The sequence below is a fragment of the Dermacentor albipictus genome, chromosome 3 (genome assembly GCF_038994185.2).
Source record: "Dermacentor albipictus isolate Rhodes 1998 colony chromosome 3, USDA_Dalb.pri_finalv2, whole genome shotgun sequence".
Lineage (NCBI taxonomy): Eukaryota > Metazoa > Arthropoda > Arachnida > Ixodida > Ixodidae > Dermacentor > Dermacentor albipictus.
The window spans coordinates 14,463,760-14,481,043 of record NC_091823.1 but is presented as its reverse complement, the minus strand read 5'-3'; the positions used below and the strand labels follow the sequence as shown (position 1 = coordinate 14,481,043).

Here is a 17,284-nt window from a genome sequence, read left to right as displayed (position 1 = left end):
TCTGCGGTGTAAAGGTATGACGCTTGTAACTTATTGGTTCAGTGTGTTCACTAAGGATACACACTGAAACTCTGAATTTGGGGCTATGTGCCTAAGCGTCGAAGGAATTCCACATTTTCGCAAATCCACTGTCTCTCAATGTATTAGGCTCGAGGCTTGGGAACTTACTAAGATGACATCGACGCGGCCTATTTTCCAACGTCCGGGTGGAACCACTGACGAACATGCATCGGCGTATTTCTGGCGCACCTATACGCGCGGTCGTTTGCGAGCTGACGCACCGGCTTTCACGCGGTCTGCGCGGAAAGCACGCCTCGTTGTTCTTTTTAATGGACCGCTATGGCAAGATGAGATAACGTTATCTGTGGAGCGGCAAAGCATCAAAGGGAGCAGCCGCCGGAAGCAACAGATGTTTCTCAGCGGACATCAAAGGCGATCGCTCGTGCTTAAGGATCGCCCCTACCACTCTAACGCAAGCTTCTCCTCTGTAAGGACAATCGGCCCCTGCAAACGTCTTCGATCATCGATGACAAGCCAACGCCGCCGCCTTTCGCGTAATAATTGAAGCCACGTCCGTTAATGTTTTCGATGTGAACAATGAACGTTGTCCAAGTACACGCAATGAAGCAGAAGTCATCGAGGAAGCGTAAAGTCGTGGAAAGCGACCACCGCAATAGGGACACGTTAGAATGGTAAGTACTGCGTCTATTCCCCGCTTGTGCGTGTGTATGTGTGTACACGCTGGCCTTTAGTGCGTGAACGCTCACGGTTACCTCCAAGTAAAACTATAGGGTCTCATTTCACACTATGCGCCTTATTCTTCTGGTGCCTGAAAAAGACTCTTGAAACCAAGCAACCTTGATAACATTTATAAGCTGGAGGCATCCGTAGATGTCTCTACAAACGCGGCATAGTTCGTGTGGTAATCTGTGGTGTTAATACCAACACGTTTTCTGTGAAATTGTCATCAGCGCTGGGCCCTATAATATACATGTATATTTATACCTTGTATCATTTTAAAACTGTGTAAAAATTCCCCTTATTCTGTCTAGAAACCGGAATTGAAAACTCCGCATTCGGCTGATAGCTTTGTGAATCATTCGAGATATGGGACAGCAACATGCGTGGGTTGTCCGTAAAAGGAAGTTCCCAAGGAGCTGTAGCCTCGAGGAACGCTGTTACGCGGGATCCGGCTATACTGGCGTGTAGCTTGCCTCCCCCTCTCCCAGTCCCCGCCCCGGCAAGCTGTCTGCGATGCTCAGCCGTTAAAGACGCATGGAGCTCCCACTCGCTTCTCCCGCCAGGTGCCAATTACGCACTGTGATTCGCTTTTTGTGTGCAAAAAAAAAAAAGCACTGCGTCGGTGAGTATTCATTCCCAACTGTGTGAAGACTAGTAGAGTTGACTGTTGGGCTAGTTGGTCGTCCATATTTGAAGTAGTAGCTTAGCGCAAATAAAACCACGAACACAAGGAAGACAGACAAGGACAAGCGCTACTCACAACTGTTTAATGGAAAGGAAGGATGGTACATATATATATATATATCCTCTTGTATGTGCATATATATATATATATATATATATATATATATATATATATATATATATATATATATATATATATATATATATATATATATATATATATATATATATATATATCGCCTTTGATGTGCATGTTCAGGCTTCACTTCTGCTTGGTAGGCGCATGCGTGACAAGAGGATATATATATATATATATATATATATATATATATATATATATATATATATATATATATGTACCATCCTTCCTTTCCATTAAACAGTTGTGAGTAGCGCTTGTCCTTGTCTGTCTTTTTTTTTTTATTGATATGATATAAGGAGATGTTGGCGCGCAATTTAAGGTGCCGGCTACTCCTTATCTCTTGGGTGGTTCCGTCATACATCATTCAGGGTTCACGGTTACATATCAAATAATCATTTCACACAAGCACCAGGACTTATAAAGCAACGTTTCCACAGAAAGACTATGGCAAATGTCTCCACACCTATGTAGTCGAAAGTCTCAAAAGTAGAAACGATACTGTCGCCTAATAACACATTTTCTAGTCAGCGGGTCAGCGGGTACATACAATATACATGGCAAATATCTCCACACTTATGTAGTCGAAAGTCTCAAAAGTACAAACGATACTGTTGCCTAATAACACTTGCCTAATAATAAATATATTAACACATACAGTCACAACAAAGTCGAAAGTCTCAAAAGTACAAACGATACTGTTGCCTAATAACACTTGCCTAATAATAAATATATTAGCACATACAGTCACAACAAAGTAGTCAACATAACATAATTCCCAAACAGATGGATATATAGAGTCACATTGAAATGAACAGAACAATGAAAGCACTAATAGCGTCCAGCGATGCCGCTGTCTTCAAAGAAAGTCTTTAGTGCTTTTAAAGCGCTCTTCTGCAAGGCCGTTGTTGGCCAAGGGCCCAAAAGTTTTTTTTAAACTGAAAGGTCTGCGGTCTAATTTACTTAGCGCTGATTTAAGTCGGCATCTTGGTGTATCGTGATGTGGGCAATCTAGAAGGAGGTGATATATATCTTCATCTACAAATCCGCAATCACATTCGGGGGTTTCCGCTCGGCCAATTCTGTGTAAGAAATGCTTTGTGTAGGCAGTGCCTAGCCTTAATCGATGAATAAGCGTTTCCAAAGTTCTATCTAATGACAATGAAAATTTGAATTCAATAAATGGATCAATACGATATAAGTCAGAGCTCTTAGAATTCTGGTCAAACCAAGTGTTCCTAGACATGTTGAAAGACGTTGTCCTTATAATGCAGCGTAATTCATTCTTTGATATTGGGAGTGGAGCCGTATCATCTTTCAGGTGCGCTTGTCGTGCTGCTTCATCGGCTGCTGTGTTGCCAGGAATGTTGCAATGCCCTGGTATCCACTGGAATGCTATTGCATGTTTTGCTTCGCTTGCCTTTGTGAGGTATTTAAGTGTTTCATATATTATACTGTCGCTGAATGTTTTCCCCTTTGTGCTGCAGAGTGATGTTAGAGCCGCCTGTGAATCGCTGAAAATTACCCATTTTTGCGCTTCTGTTGCTGACAATATAAATTTTAGCGCACATAGGATTGCGAACAGTTCAGCCGTTGTGGACGAAGTCGCACGAGATAACCTAAATGATTCTTGTTTGTTGAGGTGCGGTATAATGAATGATGAAGTTGAAGAGGTTGCTGTACTGGAGCCGTCTGTATAGACGTGTGTGTATCCTGAATACCGCATATATATCTGGTATAGTGCTAGTTGTTGAGCAGCTTGAATGAACATGTCTCTTTTGCTGAATATCCCTTCTACTGACAATTCAATTTTTGGAACTGTAAGCAGCCATGGAGGATATTCGATGTCTGAGCTCCAAAATTCATTTTCTGGCAATATGTGAAGATTTTTTTGAATTTCTATATGAACATAACTTCTATCTCGTTTCATTATGTCTAGAGCCAATGGGTGGTTTTTATGCTGGGTTTGAAGGCGGAAATAATGCCGGCATGTTTCTGTAGTTCGCATAACTGGAAATGGTGATTGGCGAGCCTCAGCTATTACAAGAGAACTCGAAGTCGCTCGTGGAACTCCTAGACATAGGCGTAGTCCTCTAGCTAAAAGTCTTTGAAGTCTCTCTTCTGACGTGTGGGAAAGTCCGTGTAAGATGGGCGCGGAATATGCAATTTTTTGTCGTATTAATGCATTGTAAACAGTCAGCATGGACGATACTGAGCCGCCCCATGATGTGCCTGCAAGTCTGCGAAGTACAGTCACTATGGCATTGACCTCGTTTTCGAGTTTTTTTAAGTGGGGTGCCCAGGATAGCTGCCTATCAAGTATTATGCCAAGAAATCGATGCTGTGTGACAATCATTAGAGGGTGTCCTTCCAGATTAAGAGTGAAATTTTTTAACACCCTCCGAGTGAAGGGCAATACAGCAGTCTTTGCATGTGATAGTACCATTCCTCTTTCTCTCAAAAATTGGTTGATGATATTTATGCCGTCTTGCAGTGCCATCTGGAGTAGTTGAGCTTTAGACCCAGATGTCCAAATACACACATCATCTGCATACAGTGAAAACTTTAACTGTGATGGCAGTCTTCGCGTTAAATCAGCCATGACGCAGTTAAAAAGGAAGGGGCTGAGTACGCTTCCCTGTGGTACTCCCTGTTTGACAATATGTTCAGCACTCTTTCCTTCACCCGTCTGAACAAATATTTTCCGACCTGATAAAAATTCAGAAATCCATCGCAAGGACCTGCCAGACAGACCAAGTTCCAACATGCTTAGCAGAACATGAACGTGACTAACGGTGTCAAATGCCCTCTTGATGTCTAGGAATACTGCTATCGTCATGTTTCCACGTGCGCGCTCGTGCTCCACACAGGTTACTATATCTAATATTGCATCCATTGTGCATCTATGTTTTCTAAAACCTACTAAGTAGTTGGACAGCACCTTCGTTTCATTACACCACCATTGAAGTCGCGCGTCAATCATTTTCTCCATTACTTTGCATAAACAACTTGTCAAACTAACGGCGCGGAAGGATTCAAGGCACAAGGGCGTCTTACCAGGTTTTAAAATTGGTATGATTCGAGCGACTTTCCAAGAGTCAGGTACAGTTTCCTCTATCCATAAGTTATTATAGATGTCTAAGAGCGCATTTGTACCTGTCGGTCCGAGGTTTCTTAGCATATTGTACGTAATGCCGTCCGGCCCAGCAGCGGACTTTTGGCGACATGATGCAATTGCACATTGGAGCTCGTTTAATGTGAAAGTGTGATCTAATTGAGGATGTTGGGCCCAGTAGCAAGCAGTAATTTTTCGCTTAGCCAACTCTACTGAAATATCAAATTCTGCACATTGTGATGAAAAGGCAGATCTGGAAATTAGCTCACAAAATTCATCTGCAACTATTATTTCACACGTGTCCCGGGCTACAGCGAGAGCACGAAATGGGAAGCTTTGTGTTACAGGTCCGCTTAAAGAACGAATTACTAGAAAAATTCGTGGGACAGCCGTGTGAGGAGACAGCGTGCCGCAGAAATCGCGCCAGCGCCGTTTGCCTAAGCTTTCCATTCGTCTGCGCATTACATTGTGTATTTTCTGAGCGTTTCTGTATGCTTCTAAACTTCCGCTCCGTCGGTAAGCTCTTTCGGATCGGCGTCGGATGGCTCTTAGGTGTTCATATTCTCCGTCAACTGCAGCATAGTCTTTTGGTATGGGGACCTTCTTTGTGCATATGTTCATATTATCCTGCAAAAATTCTGTAAATTTTTCCACTGTTGCATGTTGGTTAATTTGATCCGGTAGGCGGTATCGAAAAGCTTGCCAGTTGGTTAGTCTGCTGTAACGCCTGATATCATAGTGCATGCTAGGGTGGTTAACAAGAATGGGAAAATGATCACTTCCGCGCGTTTCCATATCTGTTGTCCATCCCACACCATTCACTAGATCATGTGAACACAGGGTAACATCTATGCAGCTTGAGTAATTATATCCACGAAGGAATGTTGGCGACCCATCGTTTAAAACAGTCAAGTTGCATTTATCTATGGCGCATTCAATAACATTACCCCGTGCATCACAGTGATCACTGCCCCAGATGATGTTGTGTGCGTTGAAGTCGCCACATATAAATACATTAGAATGAGCTATTTTGAATATATCCACTAGCGCTTCTACTGAAATCCGGTTTGAAGGTTGTAGATATAGATTTATCACTGTTATACAGAGCTTGCCAAAGGATACTTTACATGCGATGAATTCCGGGAAGTCTGAATCACTGGACTGAATTTGATAAGATGGTAGGTCCTTTCTGACGCACAGGAGCACTCTGCTAACAGCACCTTGACGAGAAGTCTTATATATCACATAATTCGAGAGGCGAAAGTCGTCAGTGATTCCCGCCTCTTGAATGCAAAGTATTGGGAAGTTGTATTGCACAAGCAGTTTACGAAAGTCAGCGCACTTTCTTCGAAGACTGTTGGCATTCCACTGAAATATGGAGACATTTTTGTAGCGGTTATTCATGTAGTGCCTGCCGCAGTTTCGGCCCGGATTGTTGACACAATAGTGCTTCTAGAGGCAATAAGGCTTTTACTTCTGGTAGGTTGTTTGCTTCCGGCAAAGCAGACAGGATTGCCTTAAGAGCTGCGAAAAGCATTGGCAAAATCAGTTGTGTCACCGATGCTGTAGTATGTTCGCTATTAGCTGGTGTTACTTCTGCAGTAGATGCGTGAGGTCGCTGAGAGAAATGTGTGGTAGTACAGGAGCTTTCTTGTGTATTACTTTCTGCCTGTTGTCCTCTGGGTTTCCGTAGTACTGATGCATAGGACTGGGCGCTTGACTGTGATCCTCTTGATTGGTCTCTTGATTGCACTGTTGGTTGTTCTCTAGAGGAGGGATATCTTGTTGGTGCTCTTGGCTGTGGTGGTTCCGGTGCCCGCTGAGGTGGGTGATCTGGCACTGGATGAACAATCTCGAGGTTTGGCGCGGGTTCATTGCGTCGCGGGTGTCTTCCATGAATTAGTTCATGTCGACGCATTTGCGCCGCTGCTTTTTTCTGTGGGCAGCCTGAGAAGGAGGCGGCATGGTTCCCCGCACAGTTCGCACATTTAGGTTGGAGAAGTGACTTGCACTGCTTGTGGTCATGGTCTTCTGAGCAGATTTTGCATCTGTCTTCCTTGTGTCTGTCTTCCTTGTGTTCGTGGTTTTATTTGCGCTAAGCTACTACTTCAAATGTGTGAAGACTGCCGAGAAAAGTGTATGAGCATACAACACGTGTGCAAATGGTGCAGGGAATTCAAAGATGGACGTACAGAAGTCCATGACGAACAGCGTTCTGGACGGCCATCGGTATATCGCACGAAACGATTGCGAAAGTGGAAGAAACAATGCTGAAAGATCGAACGGTGATGGTTCGGGAGCTCAGCAAGATGATCCCTGATGTCCGCAAGACCTGGATTGAAAAAATTTTGACCGACCATTTACGGCACTCCAAGCTTTGTGCAAGATGGGTCCCGAGAATGCTTACGGAAGACCACAAACGGCAACATGTTGAAGTGGCCCGCGAATTTCTTCCGGCCTACGAAACCCACGGCGAGGAATTCTTGTACCCTGTTTTCACTGGGGACGAGGCCTGGGTTCGCTACACGAAACCGGAAAGGAAAGAACAATCCCGTCAGTGGAAGCATCCAGAGTCGCCGAAGCCGACTCTGGTTCAAACAAACACTTTCTGCCGGCAAAGTGATGGCGAGCGCCTTTATGGAAAGGAAGGGGTTATTGTTGTGTGAATTCATGCCTGCCGATACAATCAATGCGGACCGTTACTATGAGACGTTGCAGAACCTTCGCCGCGCGATTAAAAACAAGAGGAGAGGCATGCTCACCAAGGGAGTGCGTTTCCATCAGGACAACGCTCGTCTACATATCGCCCGTGTATGCAACGATCTCATCAACAAATTTGGATGGGATACTGTCACACACTCGCTCTATACAGCCCAGACGGGCATCCATCCCAAAAGTGACTCCCATCTCTTCCCTGAATTGAAGAAACACCTGGTTGGGAAGCATTTCAGAACCGGAGAGGAGCCGAAAGAAGAGGTTTGAAGCTACCTTCACGGCGAAGGGGGGAGAGTTCTACGATTCAGGCATAAAGAAGATGGTACACCGCATGCAAAAATGCGTTGATGTCAACGGCGACTATGCCGAAAAATTGGGGAAAGCCTAAGCTTTTCAAAATGTATTATTCAATGCCAATAAGCATCCCTTTCATCGTGAAAAATCATTGGGAACCTTATTTTACGGACAACCCTCGTAATTTCTTTATAAGATACCCGCAACCGTTTAAGTTTGTGGTCTCGAGCCGTTAATAATCGAAAACCCGCCAAACGCAGGGTGTCGGCCAACTACATTGCATCGCCGGGCGTGTGCCTTCCGCGATGCACCTTGTACCAGCATTACCTGGACCACTGCCGCCGGAGTGCGAAACCGCCGATGGGAGCCGCGGCATTCGGGAAGGTTAGTGAAGGACAGCGATGAAAATGACACCTGGTCTCTCTTCTCGCAATAGTTTTAAACCGTGCTGTATCCCTAGGTGTTGCGTTGAGTGCAATGTGAGGTCTTGCGCTGCCGTCGTTCTTGTATCTCTTAAGGTGTTTATAGCTTGCTTAGGCACCCACCGACCTTAGAACATCTCGGCTTTACTTACTTCTAGTGTTACGGTTACTTGTAGTACACTTCTTACACCGGATTTTCTGAGATATGGGGCCCTTAACGCTATCGCATCATAAAGTGCGTGTTCTTCCGTCTCCTTTGTACATATTTCAACATCATTTCACTTTTATACAGCTCATACGACAGAAGTTCCCGGCCGTTACGACCAGGAGGCTCGGAACGAGGGGACAGTCACGGTGAGTTTCTTCCAGAGCAGTTCGCATTTTTTAGGTTCGTGACATGGGGGGGCCACAAGTACTTTAGACATTCCTGCTTTTCTCGTGTTCGGCAGAAGGATACTCGCAATAACAAAATAAATCTATCTGTCGTGTAGGTATCACTATTACGGTATAGGCCTAAAACCGACGTCCTTCTACTATGATCAAGTGTACTGCGGCAAAGACATTACAAGGTAAGAATCAAAGTCAGTAAATGCCGCGTTGAGCCTGCGTTTACGCTTTTTTTTTCTTTTGTCTAAGAGCGACGCAGGCACCCGTTTGAGTCAGCAGAATCATGACCCGATGAATGTGGGTCCAACGACTACGACTTCAGAAACAATCTTATGTATTTGAGCAACGCGGTCGATATAAAGTTAAACGTGCATGGACCAAAACAAACGGCATATTTCATTCTGGGAATGTTTTTAAAATACGGCTATCTTTACTTAAAATATATCTTGTATACATCCAAAGAAGACAAAAGTTCACACGAAGCAGACGACTTGCAATGATATCAACAGTCGTCTAACAAAGGTGGCTGTCGCCGACAATTTGACAAAGGGTGTGACGTTCCGACGCTTGTGCAAAACCAAGTCGTCTTCTCGAAACATTGGCTCTAGCCTGATGCATCCCTCGTTCTACTACTGCTGATAATTTTGTATACATATTATCTTCGTAACTGCTTTCGTTGATGGTTGAATTTATTGAAAACCTGCAGAAGAGAACTTAATCATGTGGCGATTCTTGTCGGAGCCACGTCCCTTGTGGACGTGACGCTCAGCGGTAGTGAATTGACGACGGGAGCCATCGCCCCATGGATGTGGCAGACACGGCGCTCCAGGAGCAGCCACAGAGTCTAGTGCAGGTCTTCGGGTGATGCAGTCCAGGTCGCCCAGCTGCAAGTCATGGATGGGATCATGATAATGTGGAGTGACCAGGGGGCGCGGAGACATCCCAGTACTTGTGTACCACATTAGGATGCTGCCCGAAGGCCGAAAGGATGGGGTGACTTCATCTACGTTCAACGTGATTAATGATTGCGTCATTAGAGGTTGAGGGTCCAAAAGTGGTCATCATTTTTTATCACAATGCTATCTTGCGCTGATGAACGCAAATTATGAAGGTAGTCGCTTTCGGTCATCCTTCTCTGCAACAATTTACAAATCTACAAATTTACAAGTGCAGCCCCCAGTTTAAGCCTTCTGAAAATTCCACTACGGCTAGCGTTTACGAGTGCGGCAGGGTTTGGTTCTCACTTGCCATTAGCACAGCAATTTCTCTGGTACGTTTTATTAGAGCGCAGCTCTTAGGCGCCCGTTCCTGCGTTGAGCGCCGGAGTGCCTCGGCGTCGTACCTCGGCGTAACCGAGCGTACGAGCACAGCGAAGAATGAGAGAGCGAACGCGGAGCGCAGCGGCGGATGAAATATGGTGAGAGCGGAGAGAGGGCGAGGAGGCTAGCAGAGGAGGAGGGTGCAACACTACACCATGAGGAGGAAAGCAGAGGAAGCCACTTTGAGGCACCACCAAATGGAACTCACGTCCGTGCATCCGCGGCAACGGCTTTACCGGCCGTGCGGGGAAAAAAAAGAAACGAACCAGAAAGCTGGCCTTCGCGCATAGAATTCGCCACAAGCCTTTCCCGGTAAAGACTACGGTTGCATAAGGTGCAGTTGCCGGGAAGTGGTAAGTATGTGGCCGGTCTATATATGGCGCGGCGCGTTGCGGCTCTGCCAGTCGGTGCTTTGGTGGGTGCGAGGCCTCAATATATCGCGAAATAAAAACACGTATAGAGCTGCGTGCCAGTTTCGCATTAGGGAGTATCGCAATAGCCGGTGATTTTTTATCTGATAGCCTAGGATAAAAGTTCTTGGTCGCGAGTATCTTATTCTACGAGAAACTTCGCTGAAACATGGTGAAGGTTGCTTTGGAACTGTTGATATTACAATTTAGTTAATTTGCATGAGTTATAGGTTGTGTTGTGAATACAACAACTCTGTCATTTCACTTATCGTCTCATGTAATGCTATTATGATTGTAACTGCCGATTGAACCTAAACATAGAGAATACGGGAAAAGTCACGTAGTGACTTTTTCGTATTCCCGTACACGGCATTGGCAGAAATATAACCGTTTTCATGAAATCGCTATTGACACCCTGCTTCCTTCATTTAAGGTTTTCAGGCCAGAAGGTCAAGGGCATTGAGGTAAGATTAAAATTGTCCTCCTGGTAACAGCACAGAACAAGTCCTTCCTTCGTACCAGGGCGATCAGCTCAAACAAGTAGAGCCTTACACAAGCCACAAGAAATGGACGTTTATTCCGGACATTCGAGACTTGACTGCAACGGACTGTGTCGATTCAATAAAGGTAGGAGCAACCAAACGCTTGCATAGAGCTCTTGCTTGACGTTGCATTGCCTTTAGGAGCAATGGAGTGCTTGCAACTCGTTTCTACGCTTTATACGGCAGCTACAGCTTCCCTGATATTTAATTTTACTTCAAAAAGTCCTCGTAATCCTTTATGTAGTCATTCCCTGATCTAGTGATAATACTTTCATTGCTCTGAACGATACTTCTCAGAAATAGTGTTACACCTTTAAAAAGAACATTTGCTCCCGTGAAAGGTGCCTACAACGATCTTGTTCTTATAGTATACGTATTCAATCTCGCTTCAGGCGGAGGGCTTTCTTTCAATGTACCGGGCACACTGTTGCAGCCTTCTTGATGCCATTCTGATAGCTGACTTCAAAGCAGTGAGTATAGAGTTGCAATTTCTCTCTCAGTTCTAGTTCATTTGTGCGTTTCTCGTTTCAGTTAGAGTGAAGAATTGTTACCGTAATGTAATGCCGTCACTCTACGCTCTTACGAGTGGTCTAGCTTTCTCACAAGTATTCAACACACTTCGCAAGTGGCGAGATCTGTCGCCAGGTCCTTCAGCAGGGCACTTGTAGCACGCGTGGTGCTACGACGCTGAAGATAGCGAGTAGCCCTGCCTCTCGCACTGCCTATAACTTTATAGTAACAAAAGTACTACAAAACAAAAGTAAAAGAGCAGGCTGTAAGACGTCCGGTCCTATCACGATTACAGAGGCTTCGAAACGTTTAGCTGCACAGTTTAACTCATGTCATAGTTTTACATTATAGGACCTTCAAACCTTAAAGAAAGAAAAGACATCTGTGAACGTCGGCTCGAACTTTTAACCACGCATCACGCGCTCTATCTGTGCCCCTACTCCAGTTCTTCGAGGCGCAAGGTGCTTTAGACCTTTCAGACTTCCGTTTTAAGTTTTCATGTTCTTTCTCTTTTCTTTCCTTTCATAAACTGTTGTTGTTGCTGCCATAGTAGCAGTCCAACTACATGTCTGACTCTACAAGAGTTAGCAATGGTGCTGTGAGTAAGCTTCAGGTTTTGCATGTCTGTTAAAGGTTCAAGATATGGTACTTCACTTCTGGGGCAGCCTTCAGGAAGCGTTCTTGCCATTGCTCCATAGCACCACTGTGTGTGGCCTTATCTCTGTGTGGGACGACTATCTCTACGTGGTAAGCCTTCCGAATCATTTCAACTAATGCTAAGAAACGAATTGAAAAAATAAATGTAGCATGCTTCATTGCGAACACAGTAGCCCTTGACATGTGAACAACCCGTAAGCGTGCATAATTTCTCGTCAGCTCATGCGCCAGTTTAGGAACCGCCTTTCAAACAGACGCAACGACACAAAATAAGACCAGACATCGCACAAAATACTAGTTTTTTTTTTAACAAGACATCTATATCGGTTTATTCTGTAGTAAAGAAGGACATGTAACAAATTACACGTCTGAAACACGTGAGAATTTAGTAAAAGTAAAAAATATTCTAATAAAGTCGAAAAGCTTTTTACTTTGGTAAATGCAGGCGATGCAAGAGATTCTGACACCCAGAGAGATCCAGGAACTACCGCAAAGGTATGGTCCTTGCGAATTAGCGTCGCGAAGAACAAACAGACGGAAGGTTAACGCCGTTGTAATTTTGTTTTCTTTGATAAATTAGTTTTCAACAGGAACTCAACCTTTTCATAAGCCAGCTGCCCGACTGGCTCCGCAATGTTATTCCACCTTCGTTATTACGGCAAACAAAGATTCAAGGTAAATGCCGTTGAAGTCATCACATGGCAAATATGTTGTTCTGCTTTAAAAAGTGCCTGTTTTTCTACGAATAGTGCTTCAGGAATGGACCAAAGTTTTCAGGCGAGAGATGTCGTTTACAAAACTGGCTCAGGTAAACTGTCACTTTCTCGGTGACAATATAATTAATAGGGTTGTGTGCAACTATGTAAATGCTCTTTTTTTTTTCACCTTTCAGTCATGCCGAAGCGTGCTATCGAACGCCTGCTACACCCAGCGCATGTTGGAAGATTTGAGCAAGCTTGTCATGGATGAAACCGTCGAAGAAGCCTTCGCCTGTCTTCAAAACGGCCGAACGGCGTCAGCGCTAGGTAAGATGCTATATGGTCTATGTGAAAATGTATTTCCTACCTCATTGCACCCATGAAAGAGGGATGTGGGGACGTAGTAATGTGTTGACAAAATACCAACAGTAAAAAGAAATGTGGGAAACGTGCGCACAAATTTGAAGTCGCCTTCTCTACGAACAGCTGCAAAGCTGAGCTGCGCAACGAAACATCAGCATAGCCTACGCGAAAAGAAAAAGGACAAGGAAAGGACACTTTTGTCTAAAGGTTTCTGTTGCATGCTAACTTGTAGACTCTTTAGACTCTCTAGATGTCTTTAGAAAATGCTTCCATTTTATTACAGGGCTTTTGTTACACCTATGCATTTTATATTCCGAGCTCAGCGCTTTCGTATATATACTTCACGCAGAACAGCGCCATAGATTTCAAATTAGAGGCTGTGTTGCGCATTAAACAGAAACACCACAGTTAACCCGTAAGTATAGGCTACGTCAAACGCTGGCTAGAGGTTGTCATATTGCAGGAGTTGCTGAGCTGCTCTCGCTCTTGAAAAAGCACGCCTCAGTTGAAGACTTGACAGAATGGATGGACATGGCTCTCGACAACGCTGTTACGGTGCGTTAGCACTTCTGCATTCACGTTTGTAACTCCTAACTCTGGTAATGAATAATCTCGCGCTACTAACAGGTGCCATTTCCCATTATAAAGTCGTGTTTTTTTTTTCCTTCTGGGTTTGGATGCTGAAACAGGATGCAGGATATAGCGGCACCACACATAGTCGTAGCATTGTATACAGAGATTTCATGCTTTCTTGGATGCTGCTTTTCTCAGCCATCATGAGGCACTTGACCCTGTCCCGGGCTCAGAGCTTCGGTAAGCGGTTCAAGTTCAATTATCTTGCATTTTTCCACTGTTAAATACAACCAGTTGTATCTTGCTTTTACGTAAATGTACACGCTATACCTCCACAGAATGTGGTTCTTTTTGTGGACTTAAAGGTCGCGTTGCAACGTACAACTATACCGCGGTCTACCGTCCATCAAGTTCCCCGCGCAAGTCTCTAGACCTCGTGAAAGAACTCAGCAACAAAGGTTTCACAGTAAAGTTTCAGTGGATTCCATCCCACACAGGTATTGCCGACAACGAAAAACTGGTGCTCCTGCACACGCAACGCTCTATCATCCTCCCAAATTCAAGACTCCATGGATCAAGTAAAAAAATCTGACGTTCGAAATCACTTTGGGTCGCTTTGGGTTGCATCACATATGCTCTGCGTAACCAAAGGATTTCGTCGAGAGGAAGCCTCACTTCGCTATCGCATAAGGACAAGATCTACTAGTACAGCGGCATGGTTATTTATGACAAGGTGTATCAATTCTCCAAACTGTGCGGCATGCGACAAGACACTGAACATTAAACACTTTCTGTGGTCGTGCCCGAAATCCCTAGATTAAAGGGACGCTCTCCTGGAAAATGCACAAAAAAGGACCTTCCCTATGTCTGCCTGCAATACCTTATGTTCCCCGAAGGATCAACTATATAGCTCGCAAAAAACTTAAGGTATCCTTATCGCATTCTTAAGACAGACTGATTTGATGGACATGTGGTGAAACACCGCAGTGATATTGTAAGAGGCGCTTGGGCGGAGCTCTTGCCGGCCTTGATCACCAGGCTAAACCAGCTTCTTGCTACAACCCACCACCACCACCACCACACTCATATTCAGCACATGAAATAATCTTTTTACCGCTGAGCATTTCACGCACACACAGTGCCGTGTTTATTAGTCGACAATCATGTCTGATCTAGCGGTCACCTTGCAGCTTGTGTAGATAATAATGTAAATGTCGGTGCCGCGATTTACCCGCGCTCCAATATGCCTATGTTTTCAGGTCATGTCCACATGTTACGCGTCATGATAGAGGAGTACATGCTACTCGCGTTCGAGACGTCCGTTAGCAAAGAAGCCAGACTCCAAAGGCAGGAGAAGCTGCTAACATGCACCAAAGATGCAGGTAAGATTGAACGGCTTGATGCGGCACCATTAGTCATTTCTTAACGTTTAGAACAGGCAAATTTTCATTCGCATGGTCTTCAGAGTAGCATCGACAGGATAGATGAACATACAGGCGCAAAACAGTAACATTTCGTCGTTGATAATGCCCAGCAGGTGTTATATTTATTCGCAAAAACATTCTGTTAGTCATATGATTACACAATTTTCCTTATTCAGGAACGAGCTGCTTCTCTGACGATTCTCTAGGCAGAAACTCTAGGTACTTGGACTAAATATTTACACGCATTCTTCGGATTCCTGTTAACATAAGTGTGCATCACAGTTGGCTTGTTCGAGGTGCCGGTCTTAATGTTACTTTTCAATATCTTTGCCGCTGCTACAGATGCTGTGCGCACGAGAATGGCAACTTCGTACGCAGCTGTGATTTTTCAGCGTGCATGCTGAAATCGTATTCAGCAAGTTCTTTTCGGCAGTGTTGCTGGTATAAATAAAGGCATTTGCATATGTATGTCCACAATGCCTCTACCGTACGCTGTGTCGGACACCTGTGTCGGGACACCCGAGTAAACCGGTGTCCCGAGTGTCGGGACGCCCGAGTAAACAACTGCAGTTCCTCATGAAAGCTAATTTAGTAGGATGTACAGGACCGAACAAAAACCTGGTGTCGTGCTAAGCAGAAAAACGAGAAAGGAAACAAGCAATAAAAAAAAAACTTCACTGCTACACTTGAAGCGCTTCTTTTTTTTTTTAATTGCGCCACGTTTTACGATTTAACTACAGCTACGCCTCGAATAAAGAAAGTCAATGAGACCTGAGAATTATTTCGTGAAATTGAGTATTTCGTTAAATCGAAAGCACTTACACAGTGACCTCGTTTAGTGCGTTTCCAGCTTCGGCATGGAAGCTGCAAACCTTTTGAATGAGCCAGTGGCGTCCATCACCTAATATGACACACGGTTTATCCATATTTCACCCGTATCCCCCATCAAGCATTGTTAAATCAGGCAAGACATTCAATTCATTTCGCTTTTTCTGTGCTTTCAGAGCATTAGATACAATAATCGAAATCACGTCATTAAACCTACAGTTTTGTAAAACGGGCTTCGTTAAGTCGAGGTTTGACCGTATTACCGACGTGACATTTCGTCAGACAAGCGTCATGCCCCTGCGCGCAGGGACATGACCCTTCAAGTCCTGCACTGGCTAATTATATATAATTAGCCTATTAAACGGCATACATTCCTGCCACACCTGTAGCCAAAATTGGGCACAATGCATTTACGGCGTACTTGCGTTCTTTGATTGTCCAAATGTGAAATGCTGCTCAATACTGCAGACAGTTAATTTATGTGACAGAACAAGGTTTCTTCGTGACTGCATTATTGTTTTCTTTGGGTACGTACAATACTGAGCCTGAAGAAACCATAATTCAACACAATGGACCTTATCTTCATGTGACACCGAACAGTTTCGTGACAGAATAGTGAAACTTGACCTTTAAAGAAGCAAGTGGCCTTTCAGTTGGGACATTCATACTAATCTTGCGCTTTGTGTATACGCCACTCACAGATGTTTTTCTTGGTGGGAAGTGTTCAGTTTTTCCGCCTCTGCGTAACAAGCAATGACTAAGCTGCTAAACTTTAAACGTGATCATTCTTAAGTGCCTTCATTTTATGTTGGATTCCTAAACGCCTGAAACGCATCTGCTCAGTTGAGTGCGGGTGGTCGGTATTCTGTAGTGATGCGCCGGTGCCATGACGTCACCGCCGATGTAACCACCGTAGCCGAAGCGTGGCCAACCTTGATATCACATTGTGCTTGCAGCGCCAACCCTCTAAGATTGGTGTCGTAAGTAGCTCCTCGTTAGCGTGGGCAATCTCAAAAGCGGAAAGGTGCCTTCTTCTATAAAGTAGTGGTGGCGCACACGGCGTTAGTCCGGGATCACGCAGTAAACGGGTCGGCGCGCGTTTATCTCTGAGGCTACCAGCAGCATAGTGTTGTTTCTCTTGAGTGCCGTCAGATGCCACTACAATACGCGCACGCTGTGGCAACGAACGTTGGCGCTACCGAAATCGGCAACGGCGCCATTTCGCTACAAATCAATGCTCGGGATTTGAAATATGCTGCTTATGTGTACGGTACTGTCTGGAACTAAAATTTCATGTATCTGGAGCGCAATGCTCATTATGAATTCTCTTTCATTTTAATTTATTTAAGCTTTTTCTTTGGGTGTTATGATTATTCCGAGCGATTGCGCCATCGCACTTGGCGCACAGGCGCAGCAAACATGTGCATTGTCGTATGTGCACTGATGTACAGGTGCCATGCCTC

At 44.6% G+C, this 17,284-nt stretch overlaps 1 protein-coding gene across 1 annotated transcript; it reads left to right on the top strand.

Annotated features, from left to right (window-relative positions):
• Positions 1–266: 266 nt before the first annotated feature.
• On the top strand, positions 267–15,461 carry LOC139057126 (DNA-binding protein RFX6-like). The gene is made up of 16 exons (XM_070534900.1): positions 267–692; positions 7,949–8,072; positions 8,403–8,464; positions 8,602–8,679; positions 10,660–10,690; positions 10,749–10,853; positions 11,161–11,238; positions 11,912–12,025; positions 12,381–12,430; positions 12,516–12,610; positions 12,685–12,743; positions 12,828–12,960; positions 13,460–13,551; positions 13,686–13,809; positions 14,829–14,951; positions 15,336–15,461. Exons 1-16 carry the CDS (start codon positions 598–600, stop codon positions 15,395–15,397), a joined length of 1,425 nt encoding a protein of 474 aa, XP_070391001.1. The 5' UTR covers positions 267–597; the 3' UTR covers positions 15,398–15,461.
• The last annotated feature ends 1,823 nt before the right edge of the window (positions 15,462–17,284 follow it).

Coding starts and splice junctions, on each gene's coding strand:
- LOC139057126 (XM_070534900.1), top strand. CDS start 598: ATGAACGTTGTCCAAGTACACGCAATGAAGCAGAAGTCATCGAGGAAG. Junction 8,073..8,402: donor GAGCCGCGGCATTCGGGAAG/GTTAGTGAAGGA, acceptor ACTTTTATACAG/CTCATACGACAGAAGTTCCC. Junction 8,680..10,659: donor TGCGGCAAAGACATTACAAG/GTAAGAATCAAA, acceptor CCTTCATTTAAG/GTTTTCAGGCCAGAAGGTCA.